The sequence below is a fragment of the Ananas comosus genome, linkage group 10, assembly GCF_001540865.1.
Source record: "Ananas comosus cultivar F153 linkage group 10, ASM154086v1, whole genome shotgun sequence".
Taxonomy (NCBI): Eukaryota; Viridiplantae; Streptophyta; class Magnoliopsida; order Poales; family Bromeliaceae; genus Ananas; species Ananas comosus.
Window position 1 is genome coordinate 12,101,126 of NC_033630.1, and position 18,705 is coordinate 12,119,830.

At 37.8% G+C, this 18,705-nt stretch overlaps 2 protein-coding genes across 4 annotated transcripts; one reads left to right on the forward strand and one right to left on the reverse strand.

The window, feature by feature from the left end:
* On the forward strand, positions 1,847 to 8,994 carry LOC109716418 (protein EXECUTER 2, chloroplastic). 3 transcript variants are annotated; one of them, XM_020241847.1, is made up of 11 exons: positions 1,848 to 2,290; positions 3,697 to 3,813; positions 3,896 to 3,961; positions 5,013 to 5,119; positions 5,193 to 5,274; positions 5,715 to 6,470; positions 6,925 to 7,051; positions 7,294 to 7,457; positions 7,537 to 7,638; positions 8,092 to 8,184; positions 8,381 to 8,994. In XM_020241847.1, the coding sequence occupies exons 1-11, from the start codon at positions 1,955 to 1,957 to the stop codon at positions 8,480 to 8,482; spliced, it is 2,052 nt and encodes a 683-aa protein (XP_020097436.1). In that variant the 5' UTR covers positions 1,848 to 1,954; the 3' UTR covers positions 8,483 to 8,994. The 3 variants fall into 3 exon arrangements, 2 of the variants coding, with proteins under 2 accessions (XP_020097436.1, XP_020097437.1); XM_020241848.1 differs by having other exon boundaries at positions 1,849 to 2,290; positions 7,537 to 7,611; XR_002217924.1 differs by lacking the exon at positions 7,537 to 7,638 and having other exon boundaries at positions 1,847 to 2,290; positions 7,294 to 7,474.
* LOC109716577 (probable glycosyltransferase At5g03795) lies at positions 12,566 to 16,942 on the reverse strand. Its single transcript, XM_020242103.1, has 6 exons — positions 16,473 to 16,942; positions 16,330 to 16,374; positions 15,921 to 16,013; positions 15,686 to 15,816; positions 14,668 to 15,016; positions 12,566 to 13,960 (listed from the first exon to the last, which is right to left on the reverse strand). Exons 1-6 carry the CDS (start codon positions 16,860 to 16,862, stop codon positions 13,280 to 13,282), a joined length of 1,689 nt encoding a protein of 562 aa, XP_020097692.1. The 5' UTR covers positions 16,863 to 16,942; the 3' UTR covers positions 12,566 to 13,279.

An 18,705-nucleotide genomic window follows, 5' to 3' on the forward strand; every position in this document is an offset into this window, starting at 1 on the left:
CCCGCAGGACATGGATAGAGTCAAAATTGTAATTATAAATTTGATAAGATTATTAATGAAAATAAATTTTTTTGAGGAGTCTAAATGTAAAAAAAAAGTACTTTAAAAATTTAAAGTGAAAAAAAAATCCTATTTATCCGATGCTTAAAACAGGAAGAAAAAAAAAAGGCCAATTTGCATAAAAAATTCACTTATTTTGGGCTTTTGCAAAACCGGGCCACCTTTTTCGTTTTTGTAGATTCGGTCCGCTTTTTCGTCCGCCTGACCAAAATACCCTTATTACTTTTTTTCTTTCCTCTTTCTCTCTCCTCTCTGTTTCTATCATTCTGTTTTTTTTTCTCGCCGCGCTCGCCGTTCTCCCTCGAATCCTCCTGCGTCGTCCCCATCACCGTCGCGTTCCCGAACCGCACCCTCCTCGCTCCCCTCGGCGACCCGCACCCCTCGACGGCCCCCACGGCCGCTCCTCCGCCGCCGGCCGGAGCGATTCTGTTTTTTTTTCTCGCCGCGCATTCTCCCTCGAATCCTCCTGCGCCGTCCCCATCACCGTCGCGTTCCCGAACCGCACCCTCCTCGCTCCCCCCGGCGACCCGCACCCCTCGACGGCCCCCACGGCCGCTCCTCCGCCGCCGGCCGGAGCGACCCCCGCCGGCCGGCGGCGGAGGAGCGGCCGTGGGGGCCGTCGAGGGGTGCGGGTCGCCGGGGGGAGCGAGGAGGGTGCGGTTCGGGAACGCGACGGTGATGGGGACGGCGCAGGAGGATTCGAGGGAGAACGACGGCCGCGGCGAGAAAAAAAAAAGAGCGATAGAATTACACCATTACACCATTACCATTACACCATTACCATTACACTATTACACCATTACTATTACACCAATACACCATTACAATTACACCATTACCATTGCACCATTACACTATTACACCATTACCATTATACCATTACACCATTACACCATTTACGCCATTACATCATTACACCGTTACACCATTTGCCGACGGAGAAGAACACGCGCAGGTCTTTTTCATTTTCTTCTTCTTTTTCATTTTCTTCTTCTTCCTCCTGCGGAGGACCTCGACTCCCTCGATCTCCGCTGATGGGGGCGCCTCTTCTGCCGCCGCCTCGGCGGCGCGCGGCGGCGCCGATGGCGTCGTCGAACGAGGAGACGTTTTACACGCCGCAGCGCTCGGCGGAGTCGGCGTACAGCGACAGCCCCAGCAGCCCCATCTCGCGGCGGTGGTGTCGAAAGCTCGTCGGCGATGGTGAGGGAGCTGCTCGAGGTGGTGCTCGCGCTGTTGAGCTCGGGCTTGGCGGCCGCCGACCTGCGCTGGTCGACGAGGCCGCGCAGGCCGCGGGCTGCGATGAGCGGAGAAGCCGCGAAGCTCGGGGCCAGCTCCGCCACCACCACCGCGTTGCTCCGCCGCAGCCGCTCATTCTCCTCCACCAACGCCGTCGCTCCTCCTACGTTGGCGGCGGCGGCGGTAGGGGTGGGGCCGAGGACGAGGAGGCGAGGAGGAGAGGGGGAGTTGGTCTAGGGCTGGGGTCCGCGGCGACGGGATCGAAGAAAGGAGAGAGAAAAAAAAAGAGGAGAGAGAAAAATATATAAGAGTATTTTGGTCAGTTTGCTGAAAAAGTGGACCGAATATGCAAAAATGAAAAAGGTGGCCCAGTTTTGCAAAAACTCAAAATAAGTAGATTTTTTATGCAAAAAGGCCAAAAAAAAATGATGAAAAAACTTTGGAAATTCCATAATTTTAAACTGTGTGCAAGAGCCCTGTATTATATATACGTGTCGTGTGTCTCGTGAGTCGTGACCACACACGCACGGGGTTCTTTATATAACATAACGCCCCTGGAGAGTGGTGACCACAACTCATCTCTCCTCTTCTCGTCTCCTCTTCCCCACCCCCTACCCAGCGAAAAATCTCTATCCCTTCGGAGAAGCGAAGGGCGATAATGGCCGCGGCGAACGCGTGGGGGGTGGCGGCGCCGCCGCCTCCGCCGCCGCAGCAGGCGGCGGCGCTCCACCTCGTCCGCCGCCCCTCGGCGGTGGTGCCGGCGCCGGCCGGTCGACTTACCCTCGGCGGCGGTGCGGTGCTCCGGCGCCGCTTGATTGCCCTGAGGAATGGGAGAAACCCTAGCTCTCTCTGTTGCCGATGTAGCGCCGCATCCTCCGCCGCCGGAGGCGGCGGCGGTGGCGGCGGGAGTGGCTTCGCCGATTGGGACTGGAGCCGGTGGAGCCGTCACTTCTCGGAGATCGACCAGGCGGAGAACTACGCTTCGGTTCTTAAGGTGAGGCTTCTCTCTCTCTCTCTCTCTCTCTCTCTCTCTCTCTCTCTCCCACGATATCAAATATTGCTCTAATCAATCTCTGAGAGTAATGGAAATTGGGTATTTGTGCCTAATCGAGAAGCTTAAGGGTTCTTAAGGTTTATCTTCGTAGTTGATTCTGATTAATTCCGTGCTTTTGTTAGTTACTGTTAATTTGATTCGTAGTAGTATTCAATTCGCAATATTCCTTGCAAAACACCTGTAATCTTCTTAAGCATTTAACATGAATTTTCTGAAACAGGGTAAGGAGACTGATTTTGTTATTATTGTTACTATTATTCTTCCGTAGCATGTAGATGAATAGTATATTTAAACTAAGTTAGAATTAAGCTGATAATACTGTTGGATCCATTTGTTGGGTCATTTCTCTTCTTTTTTTTTTGTGTGAGAGAGAGAAAGGTAGCATGCCACCCACTTCGCTTATTTTTTTTTAAAAAAATATATAGCTGCAAATATGAATAAACTAGGATTCGAACTTGGAACTTCGGGTACCAATCACCAAACCCTTTGCTACTTACGCTAGGTACTGTTGGTATTTGTTGGGTCATTTCAGTCCTATAATTTGGTCATCTGGGTCCGATTTGCATGTCAGTTAGTCATTACTTGAGCCGCTAGGAGTTCTGTTGTGTCAAGCGTAGGTTTTAAGTGGATTGATTTTAATTTGCTGTTTAAGTTGAATTTCTAAGTTTAGCAATTTCCTGCCATAGGTGATTGGTTGAGAGAGTCCTCGCTGAAGTGAAATTCCTTTTAATTAAGTGTTGGTTGACTATAATGGGAACGCCTAATTTGCAAGAAATCTATCCAACATGAAAATCCAAAGAGAGAGAAACTCTTGCGTGATAATAATATGGGGACAGAAATCACCTATTCAATTAGATTTTTTTTTTTCGGTCTTTTCAGTAGGAACGCTTGTGAAGAAATATAGTTCTCGGAGTGGGCCTTTCACTTCTCTTTGCCCCTCCAAAATTTTATTTTCCTTCTATGTCTTCTATTTCAAGCTCTCTTTATTCTTCCTCTTTTCTACTCATTTTACTGTAGGAGATTAAACCAACTGTTGTCCTATTTCTGCCAGTTTGTGAAAATTGTTGATGGAAACTATTGATTTCTTCTTCAGAAAATGAAATTGTTGCAAAATCCCTCACTCTGGTTGCACCAGAAACAATTTTATATTAAAAGGCAATCTGCTGCTGAAAAATAGTGGTCTGAGTTGTATCAAAGGCCTATTGAACTGTGGATTAGTGGGTGTGCACTTTACATAGTTTTTTTACTTATAACAAATAGTTATACTGCCTAAGAATCAACAAACTTAATACATTCTTGAAAGGTCTAGGGTTTGTTTTCTTAAGCTCTCCGTTTTTTTGGGTTAGTTTCAACTCGAAGAAGCTATTGAGAAAGAAGACTTTTCAGAAGCCGCTAAGTTGAAAAGGGCCATTACTGAAGCAACATCAAAGGACACTGTAGCTGAAGTTATGTCTGAATTGAAGGTCAGGTTTTTTTCCCTTCTTAAATATCAATTTGTTGAATTAGGACTCTTAAATACTAACAGAATGCTACATCATCTTTTAGAATGCAATAGAAGAACAGCGGTACCATGATGCATCAAGATTGAGGAGGGTTGCTGGAACTGGGTTGGTAAGATACGAATATGTTGTCATCATATATTATTAATTTCGTATTTATCATTCTCTCGTGCCTTTTTTCGTTTCCCAAATCATGTCATTTATTTTTCCTTTATTTTCAATAGTATTTTCACCCTTTTAGCTTATTGGAATTAATTGAAAGTACTATCAGATGGCTTGCATTTAGGTGAACTAGTTTTTTATAAATCTTTATGTGTATCTTGTTATTGTTCTTTCTCCTTAACCCCTATTGGTTCTTGTTGTAAAGCAATTGTTATTATTATTCTTATCATTGTTGCTTTGCTTCCTTCTAACAAGTTACTTGTCAAGTTTGTGAGGGAAATTCTTCTAAATGTTACAAAGGCTGAGCTAAAAGTTCATTACTACTTTTCTTTTCACTAGGTGATTTACTGATTTGAGATGTACCATAGCATGGTTGGTGGTAAATTTATTGGTTTAGCATCTATTATAGAAGCAAATATGCTTTTGGACTGATGTGTAGTACCAAAGATCATGAAAGATGAGGAAACTCTGTGACTAATTTATTTCTGTTGTTCACCTTACTGGAGAGATATCACTTTGCCAACCAAAGTAACTCCTGGAAACACATCCACTGTAACTCGTGGAAACACATCCGCTCTACATTCTTTATGCATCAGACTTGGTTTTAGCAGCACATTAGACTTGGTGGGAAGCTTGAACTGTATTTAGCCTAACTGAGCTTTATGCATTTACTTGCTCACTGCAAAGATCATTATCATCTTTATGTATGATATTGTGTTTATCATTCTTACAAGTCTATGACATAAATAATAGAAGTACTAAATGTACACTTAGCATTTTGAATATGAGTCCTATGTGATGGCTGAAAAATCAAGTTTTATTTATCATCTCGAGTTTAATTTCAGTCTTTTTATCAGAAGATCATTTGGATCTTCATTTTATACCCTAATTCATATTATTGTTCTCATCAGCTATATGTTGATGATCTTTGTTTTCTTGAGCCATATAATGCGCTTCGGTCTCAAGCAATTTTGCGTGACTTCTACTACTACTTATCTCAGGTAGGTTGGTGGGTAGGGTATGCAAAGGATTCTGACGATCCTTTCGGCAGAATAGTACGGATAACCCCATCAGTTGGGAGATATGTAGCCAGGAGTTACAGTCCAAGGTAAATGCATGCAATGTAGTCCTGTGATTTTTCCATCTTGGCCCTAAGGCCCTTATAACTTTACTCTTTGCAGGCAACTTCTTACTGAATCTTCAGGGACCCCATTATTTGAAATCTTTCTTATCAAAGATGATGATGGGACATACACAATGCAGGTAGGCTGATGCAATATATAATTATTTTCTAGAGATATTTACATATATACCCCTGCAAAATCATCTTTTGATATATTTATAAAATTCAGATTTTACCAGGGATACATATGTAAGTGATTATGCAGGAGGCACAAATGTAAAAGCTGTTATATTGCATTGCACCTTGAAATTTTTCTATAGTGGCCTACATGGTCTGGCTGGAGCTTCTTTGGAAATGTTATTGGACTAGAGCTGCTTGAAGAAGAACTACCAGCTTTTTCATTCATTGTAATCAACAGCTTCTTGTTGCAGCAGAAGCAGAAGCTTCCAATTGGTAGCTTCTGCTTTTGCACCAAACAGCTCATTTTAGCCTCCCTTCTTTGCAGAAGCTATTCTAGAACCAGGCGAAACAGGCACAAATTTGTTTCGGCATTTAGCTCTGATGCCTTAACTTTAGACAGGTAGTATCCTTGCAGTCAGTCAAAGGAAATTCAACTCTTTCTGCTTCATCACCATCAAAGTCAACAGAAGACTCAACTAAAGTTGAAGTGGAAAACCCTTCTATTGAAAGCCCTATGATTAATGAAGCTACTAAAGAGAAAGGCAATGATGGTGCAAAAGCAAAAACAAATGAAGAAATCTCAGAGAAAGAAGAAGATGTAAAAGGAGGTGATGCTGTAAACAGTAAGGATAATGGTGAGGATGGACTAAAAAGCGTTATAAAGTTTCTCAAGGAGAGAATTCCGGGGTTCAAAGTTCAAGTACTAGATGTTTCTGTCCCTGAAGAAATCAAAGTGGAAACAGAGATCGTCGAACAACTAGCGCAGGAAAATGACGAGAAAGCTGATTCTTCTGAGGATTCGGCTGATGAAACCGCTGATTTGGAAAACGACCAACAAGAAGAAGAAACACTTCCAGTTGATGAGGCTTCTGAGGAAGCTGGTAAAGATTCCAAACTGAAGCTTTTCATTGGGGGAGTGCTTCACAACAAAGAGGATGTGTCACTGAAAGCGTATGCAAGAGTTCCGGCGGAAATGAAGAGCATGGAGAAGGATTCTTTTGTGCTGCATATTTCTGGGAGAAATTCCAATGCTGATACAGGGGAAGCAAAAGCTGCGAAAATTAAAGTTGCAGCTATTGCTGCTCAAGTGGCCTCGGACCTTATGCCTTCTGAAGTTGCAAAGGCTTTTTGGAGTACAAGTAAGGCAACCTCAAAGGTAAGAACTGTTTGCGGACATAATATGTATATCTTAGAGAATTTTTCCATCTATACTCTTACAAAATTTTCTATCAATACAAAAACTTCACTAGCATATTCCTATGAAGTTGTTTCTTGCATATATTACATTCTGCTTACAAATGTGCCCCTGTTTGAATCTTTTACTGATTCAGACCCAACTACCGTCCATGGGTTGGATTCACTCCCCAACTTTAGGTACACGATTTCAAGGGGACATGTGAAAATTCAGATTGTCACTTTACAAAAGCATATAAGCTATAGCCCTCAAATTCAATGTGTTCAACGGCCTTGTAGAATAGGTTATTTTACTTCATTTAATCAATTTTTTTTCCTAACAAATAGAAGAATTACTCATATTCAGCATTTAGAGACATACTAAATTGCATGACGAATTTATGTTTCACGGGAAGTGACTGTTCGTACTCTTTCAGGTTACCAAGGATGTTCAAGAGGTTTTAAAGCTTGCACTCAGCCAAGCTCAGAGAAGAAACCGACTCTCTAATACTACTGTCTTTAATCGAATCATCATGGACAATAATGGTCGAGATCCCTTTGATGGTGCGCTTATTTTGGAAAATTGATTCGGATTTTTTGTCTAGATTACCAAACATTGCAATGAATTTGTGTATTAGTTCTCAGCTAGGGATATCCCAATCCATGACTAACAGAAAAAGGTCACAATTGCAAAATCAGGAAAAAAAGAAAAAAAGAAAAGCATGTATCAGTCTTGCAAAATAGCTGATTGATTTTGATAAATTGCATTTGGAAAATTGCAAAATTACCTTTCGGTCCCTACGCAGGTTTGTATGTGGGGGCATTTGGTCCATATGGTCCAGAGGTGGTACAGCTGCGGCGAAAATATGGTCACTGGAATGATTCAGATGAAATGGATTCAGAAATAGAGTTCTTTGAATATGTTGAAGCAGTGAAGTTAACTGGGGATTTAAATGTTCCCGCCGGACAGGCATGTAAATATTAGACGTATGTCTACTTTCCACTGAATAATTTTGGCGCTATATTTCTTATACTATTTGAGTGAGCAGGTAACTTTTCGTGCTAAAATTGGGAAGGGGAATCGCCTCCTAAATCGTGGCATCTACCCCGAAGAGCTTGGCGTGGTAATTTTGTCTGACCTATGGCTCAAGGTCATTTTGGAAAATAAAAAAATAAATAAATAAAAGAGACTTTTCATTTGGCAACTTTAATCCCTTTCTTTCTTCGATTTTGTAGAGCCGAAGTATCTTTCTTTCCTTTATGGACCAAAAATGCATCTGCTGAAACCTCTTAACGCATATATTCATCATCAGGAGTGCTAGGAGTATTTTCGTACATAGAGGATAAATTTGGCTTGAAATCGTGAAAACAAAATAAGCTGATTGATTTGCAAAATCGATTATTCAGTTTTTGTTTTCTTCCCTTTTTTTTTCGGCAAAATCATCGTGGCGACACTCAAGAATGTGATTTACTGTCTGGTATTCTCAGTTCTTAGATCCGCAGAACAGATTAGAAATTCACTTATGTTTGTTTATTTGTTTTGGACTATTCACTATTGAGTGTCATAGTGCTTTCTCGAATGAGAAATCTTCTGTATGACGCAGGTCGGCAGTTTCAAAGGGCAAGGACGAATAGCCGAACCTGGATTTAAGAATCCTCGGTGGGTTGACGGCGAACTGCTCCAGCTCAATGGCAAGGTAAAAAAATATGATCTTCAGTAGCTTCGTTTCGATCATTAATGATTATCGTACTCGAGCAATGATGAGAAGAAGCATAAAAACCCTTTTATAGAGTCGACTGATATCTCAGCATCAGCTCGAGTAAATTTGTAAGAGACTTACGACTCGCTCCATTGAGATCATGATTTGGGCTTCCAACATGTTACTTCTGCAGGGAATGGGTCCGCACATCAGAGGCGCAGAGCTCGGCTTTCTGTACATCGTACCGGAGCAGAGCTTCCTGGTTTTGTTCGACCGGTTAAATCTCCCAGAATAATGCGGTTGCATTACCCAAATCAAATTCACGCGCACGTTCCATTCACACAAGCCCTTGAGATTGAAAGAAGGCCGAGCGAGAACCCACGCGACCTTCTCCGCCATTTCCCTGGGATTTTCGAGCTCCCGTTAACGACCTCAACGTAGTCGCGCTCTTCCTCCGACTCCGAACTTTGCTGTTGTGGGGGGATTGTAGTAATCGAAGTTAACTTAAAATGTTTCTTTTGTATCATGTAGAGGTAAATCTTAAGCCAATTCCGCTGCTGCCGGCATTACTTGTTACTGGTCTTGTAATCTGTTGAAGCTAATACCAACTGGCTGACTTCTATGCATTCGAGATTGTAAAATGTTTGCGTAGTTTTGATACGTAAGTTTTCACTTAACATACGCATGATGTACCGTACATGAAAATTTTCCCGGTCTTTTTTTTTTTATTTTTTGGGTATTTTGGGTATAGAGTCCCCAAACTATCACTTTGGATGCATGAATATATTAGTAGATGTATCTTTCCTATTTAGGTTCTATTGGATGTTGGAATAAATTAATATTTTATTCGGTACAAAAATTTTTCAGTGTGATTGTAGGAAAGGGGTTTAATTTTTGATTCTTGAAAAAATTTTGTATTCATGATTTGGTATAATAGTATATTTTATTTACAATTGATTTATCTTATTAAAACAAAGATTTGAAGGTTGAATATAGTATTAATAATACATTTTGATCAATTTTTTTATTTACTAAATATACAAATTTTTCTAGTAAATCATGCAGATATACCGAATAATATATTGGCTAAATTACAGAAAACCTCCTTGTAATAATCCGTTTTTTCAATTTCCCTTCCTGACATTTAAAAACCTACACTTTGCCCCCTTGTAAAATAAAAAATGTGCACTTCACCCCCTACCGTTAGGGTTCCGTCAGGGTTTCGTTAAAAAATATATTTTTATGCCGAAAATACCCCTCCGCCATCTCCCTGTTGCTTCGACTCCTTCCTGCTTGCCACCTCGCCGCCGCCTCGCCGCCTAGCCGCCTCGCCGTCCTCCACTGCCTCACCCTCACCCACATCCCCTTCGCCATCCTCCGCCGCCTCGCCTTCGCCTTTTTTGCCCTTCTCTTACTGTCGCCCACCTCGATTTTCTCCTACTATTGCCGAAATCAAGGGCGGCGAGGGTGCAGGAGGAGAAGAGTAGCAGGTGGAGAAGAAAATGGAGAGAAATCGCGGCCGATTGAGGTCGAAATCGTGGCCGAACGAAGGGGCGGCTGAGGAAGATGGGGAAGAAGACGACAATGGCGAGGGGCAAAATGGTCATTTTACACACCGTAACCCCCCTGTGAACATTTTTTATTTTACAGGGGGGCAAAGTGTAGGTTTTTAAATGTCAGGGAGGGAAAGTGAAAAAGCGGGTTATTACAGGGGGGTTTTCTGTAATTTAGCCTAATATATTTATGTATCCACCCAGAGCCTTATTCAAAAAATAATATTTGTATAATATATTTATGTATCTACCCAGAGCCTTATTCAAAAAATAATATTTGTATATGTGGACGATAAGAAGTGTGATTAAATATTTAAAATAGAATATCATATTCGACTTTCGAACTATATTTTCAGAATAATAGATATCACCTCGTAGTTAAAATTTGCTCTTCTATTAAATTATGAATAACAAGGCTTTTCAAGAAATAAACAAAAAATTAAATTTTCTATTTATAAATTATACTTGAAGATTTTTATACCGAATAAGTTACCGCTAAATAATCTATTTCGGCATTCAAATAGGGCCTAACTATCTAAACACTTATTTAAATCATTAGACTTTCATATATACTAGAGCGCCCGCTCCCGCGCCCCTCGCGCCTGCCGCCACGTGTCGCCCCAGAAATACTCCGCTTTTCAATTCATAAGTTTATAAATACTAGTGAAGGGCTCGCGCGTTGCCGCAGAATGATTCCGTAGAAATAAATATATAAATAAAATAAATAATAGTAAAAAAAGAGTCAAAAAATTATATTAAAAAATAACTAAAAAATAAACAACTATTGCTGTAATAAAAATATAAAAATAAATTATAAGAAAGATTAAAAAAAATAAAGGCAAAAATCATACTAATAAGAAATTATATATAATTATATTTATAATTATATATATTATAATTATTATTATAATTATATATAATTTTTAGAAAAAATGATTTATTGTTCTTACATTTTTGCCTCTATTCTTCTTTTATCTATCTTATCCTTTTATTTTTATTTCTTTTTACTTTTTTTATGTTTCATTTTTAAATTTCCTTCCTTATTTTTTATATATTTTTAATAATTCTTTTATTCAGCTTAATTAAAATTTATATTTAATACAAATAATTTAACTTATTTAAAAATTATTTATATATTTTAAATTTTTATAAAAATAAATAAAAATTTAGATTGAATTAAAAAAATTTATAATTTTTTTTAATCATATATTAAGAGAACAAATATATAAAAAAATTAAAGAGAAAAAATTAAAGAGACATAAAAAAAAAAAAATCCCTCCCCTCTCCCTCTCCTCTCCCCTCGGCCCGCGCCTCCACTCGCCGCCACCTGTCCCAAAACTGAGGATTCATATATACTATAGACTATAGATAGATAGATAGATAGATAGATAGATAGATAGATACATTACAGTTGTCGTTAACTCGGTGTGAGTGGTAGAAATGATTATCTTACAGACTTACACCTTTCACTTGCAAAATATCTTAGTTACTTCACCTGCTTTACTTTGATCAACTTATACCTAACCTAGGCACGACGGACATGAAACACGACACGACTCGAATAAAACAACTCGAAAAATTTTAAAAAATTAAAACACAGATACAGTATAAATATTGCTAATAAAATATAATATATTTATTATATATAAAATATTAATTTTGATAAGATATTATTATATTTCTGATACGAATAAAAGTTAGTAAAATTTTTATTGATAGTTTATATTTTTTTAAAAAAATTCTCCACCATATACAATTTATTTATATTGTTAAAAAAATTTGTATGCATTAGTTAAAAAACTAAAATATTTATCATCTTTCATTATATATGCATAAAAAAATAAAATAAAAATATACATATATATTTTTTAAATTGTTTGTTTTATGAATCAACATTGAATGCGCGTCCGAAAATAAAATAAAAATATACATATATATTTTTTTTGGTAGAATGTTGATAGTGGTTATCAGAGAAGAGCTTAAGTTCCAAATCTAACTACTTTATATTTTCAGTTAAGTTTATTTTATATATAACAAAACTGATTAATAGTTAATTAATCAGTTTAAGGGGATTTTAAACATTTTACACTTCACTTCAAAATTGTGGGGATTTTAAACATTTTAGTGCCTGAGTTTTACTTATATTATACTTTGATTAGGAAATCCCCGAACACTAAAATAATAAGGGAAAACTTCAAAAACCTCCCCTGTGGTTTCCAACTTTCTCACTTTAGTACCCCGTGGTTTAAAGTGTATCAATTTGCCCCCCTGTGGTTTTGTTTTTATTTTTTCTATAGTTTTTTTCTTAATATTTCGTTAAATTATATGCAAAAAAACATCAGATATCCATCTAGATTTACCGAATATTTACTTTAGTACTCTTTAATTTTAATTTTGTTGCTGATTTGAGAAAAAAAAATAATAAAATTGATAAAAAAAAGAGAAAAACGAAACCACAGGGGGGCAAATTGATACACTTTAAACCACAAGGTACTAAAGTGAGAAAGCTGGAAACCACAGGGGGGGTTTTTGAAGTTATCCCAAATAATTAATCTGAAAAATAAAATTAAAAAAAACTTTTATCTCTTTACTCCTAACAATTATGGATCAAAGTTTTTTAGATGAAAAATTACAGAACCCTAAATCACAGTATCAATAATGAATAGAGAGAGAGAGAGAGAGATCAGATCAGTAACAACGCAAAAAATAAAAAATAAAAATAGAAATAAAAAAACATTTCTCTCCACCAATTTTTCAATCTTATTGCTCAAACATTCTACAAAAAAAAAAAAAAAAAACAACCCTCAAATTGATGGGGAACACAATGAATAACAAACAATAAACAGATAAATTACACAAATTATGGAAGAGATGTGTATATATCATCTAACAATGCAACAAAAACTATGGAAGGATTTACAGGATTTCTCACCTGGATTATTCAACTTTAGCTGTTCTAGCCCTCTATTTCTTTCCTATCTGCAGAATTTGAACAACCAATATTTTGAGTAACATGTGATAGGTTTCTGTACTAATACCCCTGATCAACTGTTCAGTAAAGAAGATTATGCTTCACCAGAGAAAGGGCAACCGACATCACGGCGTGAGATTAGAAGTCATAAGAGATGTAAAATGGGTGAAGTAAGAATAGCAGATTCGTACCAACACTGAATCTAACACTTGACGAATCATTCATTCGACTAATATAAGAAGTTATAAGAGGTAATAGATAGATGATCCAGACGATATATTCCGTACCTGCAGCTAACTTTAATATCTGTATACTTTTGTGTTCTATCTTTCCTCCCCAGCTTCCGAAATTCCGATCCTAAACTCTGTGAAAAATAGTGCGCTCAAAACAATCTGTCAAAATTTTCGAACAATCTCGGATCAAGAGTGTCCTCTTTTCAGATCCACTTTTGTCTTAAAGAGCATTCTCACTAATCTCAAAAGCCGTCAAATTTGCTCTAAAGCGTTAACAAGGGCAATATCACCCCTCCCCAATCTTAGAAAGAGGATCAAGTGACGGAACGACACGACTACTGGACTTTTATATTGTTCAGCCTACTGAACCAAATGGAGTGCAATATCATGTAAAATATATCATACTTCACGGGCTTCGCATGCCATAGAAAATGCCTCTGCAACCTCTGCACATTTGTCTGCATAGCTATATATTTTCTTAGAGGGATTTCCGTTAAGATCTCCTTTAACCTCGGGATATCCTTTTCCGCAACAACCACCGAGAAAGCACTCCAGTTAAGAACATCTTCAAAGGGGAGCACAAAATTGTCAGCTATTATAACCGGAACACACTCGTAATATATAGCTTCAACGATCCTAGGGCTATTAACCTCATAACCCATAGGGCAAATACAATACTTGCTCGATTTCATGTGTTGGACATAAGACATCTTTCTTGAGATTCTACGAGGCAACGGGCCGTAAATTCTGATATCTTCATCTTTGCCACTCCAATAATTGAGAAGGATGGGTCGTACACGGCCGTGCATTTGTCCAGCAAAGAAGGCAAGAATTGATCTCTGAGAAACCGGTTTACCCCCGACATCTCGAAGAGGTTTTTTGGGTATTTTTATGTATGTTTCGGGAAGAGAAACGTCTTTTCCACGGACGAAAACATCCTCGGAGACATCAGCATTGCATAGGGCCTTGATGGTGTTCTTTCGCAGTTCATCATGGAGTTTAGTGGTGTAAGGCCCCTAATTAGATGTGAAGTAATAGAGACTTTCCAGGGTTAAAATTTAAGAAAACGAAATAAGATTAAAATTGAAGCAGAGTAATAAGATTTTAATACTAAAGAATAAAAGTAATGGACTGGTTTCATGAGAAAGTTTCTGCAGACGAGGAGTTCAAGCAAGATTTTAGTTTTTTTTTTTTTTTAAGATTAATGCTGTTTAAAAGTAATCAAACATATAAAGTGAAATTTGACGTACATGATAACTAATTCTGTTAAGGAAAGTTGCCACTCTTAAGTCCACAGAAAAAGATAGAAAACAGAATAATTGACTGGGATTCACCTTTCAAGCAAATCCTCATTATAATCATGTCGTTATAAAAAGCCATCGAGATACCATTGAAAATTAATATCAGCAAGATTCAATTCAACCGCAGAAGATAATCCTGACACTTGAATTCAATGCTTGACTAGTTGCAGAAGTATGATCTTAACTGAAAAGACATGATGGATAGGGTTAATTCTGTATTCTTGTCAACTCAACTTATTAATCAAACAATTTCATATAAATGCACGTTTTTCTGAGATGCAGAACTAAGCTGACACATAGCATTATGACATTTGCTAAGAACAATGTAGTTAAGAGGTTAAATCTAAAGACGATAAAGACAATAAAAGGCTAGACAGGGAGCATGCGACAATGAAATACTTTTAAAGATAAAGAGTATATACCCAATCATGGCAAGCAACGAAAAAATGATCTGCCCCCTTCGTCCGGTTCCAGAAGGGATACTTAGTGGCAATCATGTTCACGTAATTCTTCAAAAAGATCGACAATGGTATTATAGTATGAGAGTTGGGCACATAAAGAGCATGCTCTAGCTGGCGCGAGCTGTAAGGAAGATAGAACAAATGAGCCTTGGTTGGATCCTTCACAACAAATTGCTTGTTTCCCTGCAGCAATTTCATGAACCAGCCTTCCGAAGCATAAATGCCTTTTAATTCTGGAGTATGGAAGATTGGTTTATCTCCATCTTGATAGATATAGACTTTAAGAATTCTTTCCATCAGTTCATAGCTCCTGCAATCGCTCAATTTTTAGTTATCATGCAAGTGAGAATATGATTAGCAAATAACTCTTTACCAATAAAACTATCTAGTTTGCAAAGAGAGGAGGTGATAACATGCACATTATGGAGATTTTCTCTCGTGATTGCACCCTAGGAGTTTGAATATAGTTATTGTGAGATCATAGAAATGCTACCTTATCAAGATAATACTTTGTATGCACAAGGCGATTTATCATATTCCAAGAAAAAATGATTGGCAGGCCTTATAAATTATGCAGTTCAGCAGTTGTAGAAATATTTTCATGCTTCCGTAAATAATTACCATATGTTCTAGAGTAGAAGGAAGAGATACAGTGAGCAAGGTAGTCACTCTACCCCACTAGCACTAGATGTTTCATGTCCCAATAAAGCTAAAAAATTAAGAAGGTATTACATTGTGGTGAAAGACTACTCGCAAATAAATACATGTAAAGGTGTCTTTCATTCTGTCGACATAAGATAAAGATGTTTCTACTCCAACATGCATGCGATCGCATTTAGTTACAAATTATTTGTTTAAAACTGCAGCATAAAGCTTTCTTGTGACGTAAGTCGGAAAGAATCCACGTGTCAATTATTTTGAAACAGTACTGACTCTGAAACCCTAATTCCCTTATAGAAGAGAAATTCTTCAATCATACCTCTTGAATACCGACACATTCCAGAACAAAGGGGCATAGAGATCAGGATCATCCAGCATAGGAGGGGCACGCTCGACCTCTCTCTTAGCATATATAAGCTCTTGATCAGTAGGCGTCAGCCAAGTCGATATCTAATAAATTATAAAAGAAAAGCCATCAAAATTCCTCAGAAATTTACACCCCCCCCCCCCAAAATCAAGAATCAGTAAACCCAATAAGCTACTACATTACCAACCTCCGGCTGCAAAGGTGCGACCTTTTGCTCAATACTACTAGGTTCTACTTCACCAACTTCAGAATCCCCGACTGGCGAAGTGTTCGCAATAGGCTACACAATCAAAACCCAAAAATCACAGTAATTGCTTTTAAATATAACAAAATTCAGCCTCCAAGCTGATTGTATAAATATAATGAGCTAAGCTACGATGTCATTAAGAGCATGAAGGCATTAGTGTTATTGAATCAACAATCCAGACCCTTAAACATGATATAAGAATTTGAAAAATTTTCAATTTTCAACCACAATTTGTTCCAAACAATAGATTCGAATCCCGAATCAAATTCATGTGAACTCTAAACTTCAAATTGGTTCAATTGCATGTTCATTTGGTACCAAGTAGAGGGGAGAATCTGAGAGAGTATACCTCTGCATTTGAAGGGATGAAGGGCGCCGGACCACGCGAATCCGCCTACAGAAATCGAGAAACTAAATAAAGATTATTTCTTTCTATACACCAAACGAAGATTCTAGAAGAATCTGGGAGATTTCCGGAGGGGAGAGATCTACCTGTAGAACCAAGGGCGGCGCATCCACGTCACGGCCTGTAGAAGACTCCTCCACCACGTCGTCGAAGCTCTCCGACGGGGCGGGCGCCGGCGCCACCGCCTCCGCCGCCGCCTCCGCCGCCGGAGGAGTAGGAGGAGACGGAGCCGAGGAATTCGCGTCGGAGAGCGCTTCCGTAGGGTTTGTATCAACGAGGGGCCGATCGATTGCGGCGGCGGAGGGGGCGAAGAAGTAGAGCGACTCTCGGCGGCGGGGTGCGGCGGTGGAGACGGAGGTGAGTAGGAGCGCCGCCGCCGCCGCGGCGAGCCCCAATATCGCGGCGGCGGCGATGCGCCGCCACCACCCCGCCGCCGCCACCGCCGCCGCGGCGCCGCCGAGGTGGGTGGAGCGCATGTAGCGCAGTGGTAGGAGGAGGAGGAGGATGCTAGGGTTAGGGTTAGGGTTAGGGTTTCGAGGGCGATCTCCGACGAGGGTTTTGGCCGAAGCGAAGCGGAGAGAGAAAAAGGGCGGTGATCTCTAAGTTTACCTTATGACGGATTTACCCCTAATCCTTTGGATTTATTACAGTTGTTTTACGTAGTAATTTCGTTGGGAATGCTAAACTAGATAGGGGTAAATTTGGAAACTTACCAAAATCCAACAACTACCCCGTATAACTACCCAACAATAACTCAAAACTATATATTTATTTATCAAAACGTACATAATTTTATTTTTTTATTTTTTTAAAATGTACTGTATTTATCAAAACTATACATCATTTTGAACTGATTATTTAAATTTTTATTTTAATTTATTTGATTTGATTCAACATTTTTAACTTCAAATTTTGAATATAGTGTTTATCTTTACAGATTTAGTTAATATATTTTATATAATTATCGTAATTATAAATTTATTAAAATAAAATATTAGCTTAAATTTTAAAATAAAAATTTTATTGACTGATTCAAATTAAATAAATTGAAAGATTGAATGATAAAATTAAATTTTTGAAAGGTCAGACAGTGTATTCAAAATAGTTTATAATTCAGGCAAATTCTATATGTTTTTTTTTTTTCCCTCGTAATCAGTGCACACAATTTGTACATACGACAAAATTTAAACTTTTGGTATATCATGCTTAAAAGTTAGAAATGCGATTAATTATTTTGAATGAAATAGTATGTTCAGTTTCAAATTATTTTTTCAGAACAAAATAAATTATCTCATAAATGAGATATATTATTCTACAAAATCGTCTCGCGCTTATCTCGTAAATGAGATATATTATTCTACAAAATCGTCTCGATTGCGACTTTTCAAAGAGCAAATTCCAACCCTTACTTTAAAATTATGTAAGAAAATTATATACTGAATAAGTTATTTTCAGAGAACTTATTCTGATATTCAAATAAAGTGCTAGCTCTACTTGGATGCAAAAAATGGGAAAAAAATTTTGGAAAAAAGATTAAGAAAATATAAAAAAAGTGCTTGGATGTTTAGAGAGAACAATGAGAAATAATTGTATTGATATATTTGGATGTAAGGAATAATAGAAAAAAGGGGGATTTTGATGATATTACATTCTTTTTTTACGGGTGTAACCAGTTTAATTTGGTTCAATTTTAATGCAAATCTCAAATCAAACTGAATATTTCAATTGGAAAAGATTTACAGTCAAATCGAACCGATTTATACTCAGAAACCAATCCAATAGTTCGAATTTATAATTAATTTTTTATTCCTATTTTTTGATGAATTAATTGATAATTTCAAATTGAATCATTATGAAACCACACACACACACAAAAAAAAATAATAATTATGAACATAGAACTTTGAAAAATGTGTTGATATATGATTAAGAGTTGATCGTAAGTATAAAATTTTAGTAAATAGTTTAAATAAAATGTGTAGAAAAAATTATTATTTTGTTTTTGATTCTATTTGGTAAGAAAATGTGTTCAAACCGAACCGAAACCGAAACCGAAACCGAATTTTAGTACATTTTTAAAACTGAACCGAACTGAACTGAAAACCATATAAACCAAACCAAATATTCTTATTTTGTTTGATTCGGTTTGGTCTGCGGTTGGGATCAAACTGTGTACACCTCCATCTTTTCATTATTTTTTTTTTTCAGTTTGATTTAGATGAATAATAATAATAATAATAATAATTATTGCTCAAGTTGAATTTACTCGATTCAAATCCAAAATGATTGTGAAACAGGCATTGTACTTTAAAAGTTTAA

Bases quoted from the DNA above. Each gene is read 5' to 3' on its own strand.
- LOC109716577 (XM_020242103.1), bottom strand. From the start codon at position 16,862: ATGCGCTCCACCCACCTCGGCGGCGCCGCGGCGGCGGTGGCGGCGGCG. The intron at 16,014-16,329 runs GTATACTCTCTC...TTGATTGTGTAG, and splicing joins TCATCCCTTCAAATGCAGAG to CCTATTGCGAACACTTCGCC. The intron at 13,961-14,667 runs GTATATACTCTT...ACATCTAATTAG, and splicing joins TCGTTGCTTGCCATGATTGG to GGGCCTTACACCACTAAACT.
- LOC109716418 (XM_020241847.1), top strand. From the start codon at position 1,955: ATGGCCGCGGCGAACGCGTGGGGGGTGGCGGCGCCGCCGCCTCCGCCG. The intron at 3,814-3,895 runs GTCAGGTTTTTT...ATCATCTTTTAG, and splicing joins AAGTTATGTCTGAATTGAAG to AATGCAATAGAAGAACAGCG. The intron at 7,458-7,536 runs GCATGTAAATAT...TTGAGTGAGCAG, and splicing joins TAAATGTTCCCGCCGGACAG to GTAACTTTTCGTGCTAAAAT.